Below are 7,713 nucleotides of genomic sequence, written 5' to 3'. Positions count from 1 at the left end.
GTGGAGCTGGGAGGCCCTGGGAGGATGATGCGGCCCCATCAGAGAGCCAACGGCAGGCTCAGAGTCACAAGGCTGGGCCGAGAAGGATAGGCAGTCACAGCACGAGAGGGGTCACAAACCACGAACACGGCCCACGTGTGCAGGCGGCACCCACGGGCCAGAGCGCACACACCCCTCTGCGGCTGGGGCCCGGCCTGCCGAGCAGGTTCCCCACGCTCCCCAGCAACCCCCCCCCCCCACATGTGGGCAAGCTGTTCTCATGAACTCACTTGGCACCTTTATTAAGCATCAGCCGCACTCACGCCCTGGGGCGCGGTGGTGGCGGCAGGCCAGGGGCCCAGGCGGCCTGGGTCACTTGTCCACCTGCTTGAGCTGCTCCTTGCCATTGATGGTCACGGACCTGAGCCGCCCGTCCTCCTCCACCTCCACGCGCTCCTGCCCGTTCTCCATGATGCGCTTGGTGGTGACCTTGTGTCCGTTGACCAGCTCGGTGGACGACATCACCGACTTGAACCCCGAGCTGCCGGAGCCCCCGAAGGAGGTGGACGAGAAGGTGGTGTGGCTGGCACCGCCACCCCGGCTCAGGGCGTCGAAGGACGAGAAGGCTTCCATGAAGGCCGGGAACTCGCCGAAGCCGGCCGAGAAGGCCCCCCTCAGGCCGTGGCCCTGGCCAGCGCGGTTGCTGTTGAAAGGGGTGTCCCAGAAGTCGAACGAGAAGGGGTCCAGGCCGCCAAAAAACTCGCGGAAGATGTCCTCGGGGTTACGGAAGGTGTAGCCGGTGTCGAAGGGGCTGCTGTGGGGGGTGCTGGCCCCGCCACCGGCCCGCCAGCTGTTGCAGCCTGCTCGGTCGTACACGGAGCGCTTCTTGGAGTCGGACAGCACCTCGTAGGCCTCGGACACCTGCTTGAACTTCTTCTCAGCCTCCTCCTTGTTGTCGGGGTTCTTGTCCGGGTGCCAGCGCAAGGCCAGCTTGCGGTAGGCCTTCTTGATGTCCTCTGGGGAGGCGCTCGCCTGCACCCCCAGCACTTCGTAATAGTTGGCCATGTCGAGGCGGGGGTGGGGAGAAGGGGGAGGCAAAGGTGGGGGAGAAGGCGAGGTGGGCACCGGTGGCCTGGGTGGCAGGGATGGGCTCAGAGGAGGCAGCAGCTGGTGTGGCTCCCTCAGCGGGGGGGGGGGGGGGGGGGGGGGGCCTTGCTGGAATCTACTGGCTCCGGGCGTGGGTCTGCCCAGTGAGTCTACCCTTTCATAGTACCAGTTCTCAGGGACAGGTGGGTGCCTCCACTGACAGGGGGAGGGGGAGGGAGCACTGCCACAGTGGGGCCAGGCCAGGGGCAGGCCCCCCTGCGGAGCAGAGGCTGAGCCCTTTGTGACATCAGCCCCCCCCCGGGGGCGGGGCAAATCCCCCAGCTCTGGACCTGGCCTGCCCCTGCCAAAGAGGTGGACACCTTGGTGGGCCTGGAATTTGGAGTTTGGTCACGCTGGGTCTGTTGGCTGAGCTCCTGGGAGCCAAGGAGTAGAGGCAGAATCTGTCGCAGGATCGGGCCTAGGTGCGCCTTGGTCAGGGAGGGGGAGGGAGGCCTTCCTGCCATAGGCCCACTTAGCCCGCTGGCTGGGTTGTTGGGATGGAGTGAGGGGGCCCGAAGTGGGGAATCTGGCAGGGAGGCAGGCGCGGGAATTCATTCTTCTTGTACCCCTTAATCGGGTCAGATCCTCAGAGGTCAGCCCCACAAAGGCAGGGGTGTTCCGTGCCTGGCGATCAGTAAATGTTTGTTTAATGACTGAGGCTCAGAGACATGCAGGATGTACTCAGGGTCACACAGCAGGTCAGTGAGAGAGAGACAGAGGCAAACCCAGGGCTGTCTGAGGACAGCAAATGGAAAGAAGCATTCCGCGCAACTCTGGAAGAAAGAGAAATCGGGATTGATAATGGGTGTAGTGGGTTAGATCGTGGCCTCCCCAAAAGCTACGTCCCTGTCCTAATCGCTGGAACCTGTGAATGTGATCTTATTTGGAGGAGAGATCTTTGCAGATGTAATTAAATTAGGGGTGTCGAGATGAGAGCATCCTGGATTATCAAGTGTCCTTACAGAGACATACAGAACAGAGGGGTAGCAGTGTGGCGCAGGGAGAGCCCGAAGTCGCCAGAGGCCAGAGGGAAGGTATGCGGCCCTGTGACACCTTGCTCGTGGACTTCCGGCCTCCAGGACTGTAAGAGGTTACATTTCTGCCGTTTGGGGCTTTTGTTCTTTTTTTTTTTTTTTTAAGTTTATTTATTTGTGAGAAAGACAGAGACAGCATGAGTGGGGGAGGCATAGGGAGCGAGGGAGACACAGAATCCCAAGCAGACTCCACACTGTCAACACAGAACCTGACGCGTGGCTCGAACTCACGGACCGTGAGATCATGACCTGCGCTGAAACTGAGAGTCAAACGCTTAACCGACTGAGCCACCCAGGCGCCCCTCTGTTAAGTCACCCAGTTTGTGACTTAGTAAGCTAGCAAGGTGAGTGAGGTAACCACAGGTTCCTAGGTATTTACATTTCCTTAATTCTTGCTCCCATGGGGGATCGTACTTAGAATTAGCAAGGAACTATACTGATTTACTGATTGACGTCTCTTACTCCCTTCCCCTCACCCCCCTCCAGTTGGGGTGGAACACAGGCTAAACTGCCTAGTAAGCGCATCCGCGAGGAGAGAGCTGTTGTGATCACTAAGTCCTACCTAAGAAGGCATTCCTGGGGCGCCTGGGTGGCTCAGTCGGTTAAGTGTCTGACTTCAGCTCTGGTCATGATCTCACGCTTCCTGGGTTCAAGCCCTGAGTCGGGCTCTGTGCTGACGGCTCAGAGCCTGGAGCCTGCTTCGGATTCTGTCTGTCTCTCTCTCTCTCTCTCTCTCTGCCCCTCTCCCGCTTGCACTCTGTGTCTCAAAAATAAATAAATGTAATAAAAAAAATTTTTAAGAAGGCATTCCTCTGCCTTCTCTCCTTCCTTCCTTCCCTGCCCGTCTTCCTTTCTCTAGTCCCTACCCCATACCCCTGTCTGTACTCTTCTCTCTCTTTCTCTCTTCCTTCCCTTCCTGTCAGTGCTCCGCTCCCAGAACCTAACAGGGAACAGCAGGTTCTGGCCAATCCCAAATGCCAGGAGGTGGAACACAGAATCTGGAGACACTTTGCAAGCCTGACCTAGAATGAGAGACGCTGTCACCCCCATACACCTCCCCAGGAGCAGGCCTTGTCCTCTGTGCCCCCATGTCCATCTGCCACATGGGCTGACACCTAACACATATCACTCAGTAGAGGAAATAGACAACCGAGAATAAGTCCACTGAGTGTAGCTACAGATGAAAACGCTTCTTTATTTTTGTAACTGTTTCTGTCACTGCAGTCACAGCCTGTTCTCGACGGGCCTGCCCATTGGAGCTGGGGAAAGCTGCCTGCCTGCCCAATTCTCGGTGACGACTGTGGGGACAGTGATGGCAAAGGGGGTGTGTGGTGGCCAGTAAGGCATCATTAACATGGTGGAGGTGAGTAGGGTAGCATTTCTGACGTGGAGGCAGTGGTGAGGGTGAGAGTAAGTATGACGGTGATAGTGGAGTTGATAATGACAGACAAGGTGCTGGTGGTGGTGACACTGACCCTGGACGTGTAACAATGGACGGGATGGACGGTCATTGGGCACCATTGATAGTGACAGTGGAGGTGTGATGGGGAAGTGATGGAAAGGCTACTATTGGGGAGGGTGGTCACGGCAGCCATGGTCCTGGAGGTGGTGACGTTGGTGACGGTGATGGTGACGAAGGCAATGGAGTAGAGGAAGTTGCGTGTTGTACAGCTTTGCTTTGGTAACAACCCCCACATCCCAGAGCCTTATGACAGCCATTTAGGCCTTGCCCACTTCTGTCAGCTGCTGGGGTTCCAACTCGTACGTCTTCTCATCTGGGATTCCGAATGAGGAAGGGCTCCGGTCTGGAACGTGGCGTTCTCGTGGCAGAGAGGGTGGAAGAAAGAGCCGGGCGAAAGGCAGAGTGCCTCTGGAAACTTCTCCCGGGATGGGATGTACATCACCCTTGCTCCTGCCATGAGGCCAAGGCCAGCATCAGCGAGGTGGGGAATGGCACTCCTTCAGGAAGGGTCCGCATGTCTCAGGCTACAGGTGGGGAGGCACAATCCTCTTAGGGAGTGGGTGATCCTGCAGCATGCGGGGGGTGGGGGGTGGCCCTGGTGCTGCTGGCGATGGCAATGCTCTGGTGACTGAAGCGCTGCTCAACACGACAGGACCTGTGACAGCAATGGAGGGCTTGCTGACAACAGTCACGATGTGCTCTAGCTACGGTGTTGATGCTGATGGTGATGAAGCAGCAGGTGCGGTGTCCTGGAGTTTCTGTTGCTAACCCAGTGTTGCCGCCATCCTCCTCCATGGTCCCCTCGGCGTCCTAGAAAATTCGGGAAGATTTTCCAGAATCCCCTTCCCCATGTGGTTCCAGGGTGGAGTCTGCCAATGCATGAGCTACGGAAAGCGGAGGAGAGAGAGGCCGTTGTGGGCCGATGGCAACTGGAGGTCTGCAGGAAGTTCTGGGCAACCCTCTGAGAACCCCCCCCCCCCCACTTCAGAGATGCAGGCTGAGATGCCCAGGGGCGGGGCGGCAGGGGTGGGGGGCTTCCCGGAAGATCGTGAGATTCCAGCAGCTTCCAGGCAAACTCTTAAGATCTCGCCACTTTGGGGCAGCAGACCAAGACCGTCAGCGATGCCTCGTTTCCCTGATCTTTACGTGCCCAGGTCGTCCCCTGGTCGTGAAAACTCACACTTTGTGTCTTCATACCTGTCACGGTCAGCAGCTGTGTGCACGCGGTCATGGTGACAGTGGCTCAGGGGAAGGTGGTGTGGGCGGTGGGAGTGACAGACGTGACAATGACGGTGGGCATGAGGAGGGAGGTGGGCAGTGGGGACACTGGGCCAGGTGACACTGGTGGTGACATGGGTGGTGGTGATGACAGTAATGGTAGCGGCAGTGACGGTAGCAATGGTGTCGTGGCGAGGGTGACACTGGCTAAGACGAAGATGGTGTTGGTGACACTAATGGCGGTGACGTGGGTCAGCGTAACGTGAACACTGTTGAGGTGGAGGCGGGTGGTGACGGTGGCGGTGGCGTCAGAGGCGGGCTGTGGCGGTGGTGACGGTGTGATGATAGTGACCTGGTGCGATCGCTGGCGATACTGGAGGAGGCGGGGACGGTCATAATGGCGATGGTAACAGCGATGGTGGGGAAGAGGGAGGTTGATGGTGGACATAGGGATGGTCATACGTTTATGGTGATGCTAATGGGGTCATGCAACATCCGTCGGGGAGTTGGTGGCAATGGCACCACTACAGGAGACGCCTGAGGGTCCCATGGCCACGCAAGCAGGACGCTGTGTGGCTGGTTACATCCAATTAAGAGACAAGGGACCGAGGATGATGAGATGCTTCCCTCGACCCAGGGTCCCCTCTGCCTGCCTTGCCTGAGACTTGACCTGTAATGTCTTTGCAAAGAGGAATTTTCCTGTGGTCCCGGAGCTCCCCCAGCAAAGATCAGCACTGTTCTGACCCCAGGCCCTGTGCTCAGCCTGAGGCCCCACCCTAGGGTGGTCCGTCTGTAGGAGGCAGCGAGGATGGAGACAGGGCTGGAGACCCCCAGGGTTCAGGGCTGTCCCAGGGCTTATAGGATGGGCATACAACACAGAGGCAGATCTCAGCTGCTCATTGCCCAAGGAGCCCAGAAGATGGGGGGCCCTCTCCAGCTTACCAAGGACGAGGTGGGGCGAGCTTCCTACAGACGAAGGTGTGGAACTTGGCAGAGGTGATTTTCCCTGCCGAAAATGGTTCTGAGTCGTGTCCTCTGAAATCCTAAGACCAAAAGTGTTAAGAGCAGAGGCGTCTGGGTCCCTCCCCAGGGCCTGCGTGAGGACACAGGGATGTGCAGGCATGACTTGAGCTCAGCCCCCACAGCCTTGACCACCACTGGCTGCTCACTTTCCCTCTCTGACCCTTGCTGTCCTCATTCACCGGTGCGGTGGGAAAACTCCTCCCCGTCAGGACTGCCTCCTCCCTGGGGAGCCAGACTAACCTCCCTGGCTTGCGGCCTCTGTGTCCCCAGTCTGAGGCCCACCCTCAGGGCCTCAGGCGGGCCTGCCTGCCCCCTGCAAGCCATGGCCTGGGAAGAGAAAGAGGACCTTGGGTGACCAGGTGATCGCAGGAAGAGCCTGATCCAGTGCATGCACGGGGAGGCCCAGAGAGGGCAGGGCACAACCAAGGTCACACAGCGGTCCCAGGAACCCTCCCCAGGGCGAGCTGATGGAGGCCGATTAGGCAGCCAATTGGTATTCTGAGCAGCCAGAGGCCCCTCTCTGTCTCTGTAATTAATGGAGTGGCTTTTTAAAAGGATTCTAATCACCCTCGATCCTATCTTCTTATCACTAGCGTTCCTAATTAGATGATCCTGGCAGTCACTCGGCTAATTCCCTCCAGCCTCATGCAGCCCTGCCCAGCCCGGGGCAGCCCACCCCACCCCCCCAGTCCACCCCAGCCCAGCCAGATGGGCAGTCCGGGCCTTCTCTCCCCTCAGGGCCCCTGGTTCTCTAACTGCATTACCTTCAGGATGGATGGGTGACAGCGATGGATGGGCCACTGGATGGACAGTGACAGGTGAGTGAAGGGACTGAATGATGGACAGCTATAAGGGTGGCTAGATGGTTGAACAGAAAACTGGGAGGTTCAGAGCTCAGCCTGTCAGGTCAGACAGCTCTGCCATTTACCAGCTGTGTGTTCTTGGGGAAGTCACTTAACCTCTCTGTGTCTCACTTTCTACATCTCATCTGTAAAGTGGGAATAATAATAGCATTTCCTCATAGGATTGCTGTGAGAACAGCTTAGAACAGAGAAAAGGCTGTGTATGTGGGTTTGCTAGCCTAACGGGTGGATAGACGGATGGATGGAAGAACAGACAGACAGATGAATGAAGGGAAGTGGTAGTAGATGGACAGGTCTGTGGAAGGATGGGTAGAAGGGTCGATGAGCATATAAACTGGTGCGCTGATGGAGGGCTGGTCAGGTGGTGGGTTACTAGACAGGTAGAAGAGACAGTGAACGCCCAGTGCCAGGCAGGGAGGCGTGGGAAGGGTGGGCAGCCTCTCTTCTTCTCCAGAGGTAACAGAACAATCTCAGCTTAGGTCTTGACACAGACGTGGCTCAGACCTGCTTTCCCTCCCCCAAGACATCCAGGAAAGTGTCTTGTTCAACCCTCCTGGCCCGTGGTAATGGGTGCCCACTGGGTCCCCAGGATCCTTTCCCCTCAACCCCTACCTGGGTAACACCCTTCCTGGTGGTGGTCCACGTGGTCTCTGGAAGCTCAGTTCTAGCCTCCAGTGGAAGGTTACTGCCTGAGCAAAGGCATCATTTGTGGGGACCCTCCCCCGCCGAGTTCCAAAGTGCACCAGCCTGTTAGGGCAGCCACTCTCCTCCCTCCACCCATAGTGCCCTAGTCTTCAGCCCATACCTGTATGGGGCAACTCTAGGCAGAGCTCTGATCCCACTTCCAACAGCTCATCCTAAGCCTCCAGGAGGATTCAACCCCCACTGCCTACATACACACCATGGACCTCTGTAGCTTCTGGAATGTGGGGCATCCTGGGTCTTTCTGGAAAGAGTATAGAACAAAGAAGCCTGAAGTATCTTCCAG

The 7,713-nt window shown here is 57.7% G+C and overlaps 1 protein-coding gene across 1 annotated transcript; it reads right to left on the bottom strand.

The window, feature by feature from the left end:
* Nucleotides 1-257: 257 nt before the first annotated feature.
* DNAJB8 (DnaJ heat shock protein family (Hsp40) member B8) lies at nt 258-1,340 on the bottom strand. The gene has a single exon (XM_043585841.1). The coding sequence runs from the start codon at nt 1,042-1,044 to the stop codon at nt 352-354; it is 693 nt and encodes a 230-aa protein (XP_043441776.1). The 5' UTR covers nt 1,045-1,340; the 3' UTR covers nt 258-351.
* Between the last annotated feature and the right edge of the window lie 6,373 nt (nt 1,341-7,713).

The sequence above is a fragment of the Prionailurus bengalensis genome, chromosome A2 (assembly GCF_016509475.1).
Source record: "Prionailurus bengalensis isolate Pbe53 chromosome A2, Fcat_Pben_1.1_paternal_pri, whole genome shotgun sequence".
Classification (NCBI taxonomy): Eukaryota; Metazoa; Chordata; class Mammalia; order Carnivora; family Felidae; genus Prionailurus; species Prionailurus bengalensis.
Note: the sequence above shows the minus strand (reverse complement) of the source record. Positions and strands in the feature narration are given on the sequence as shown.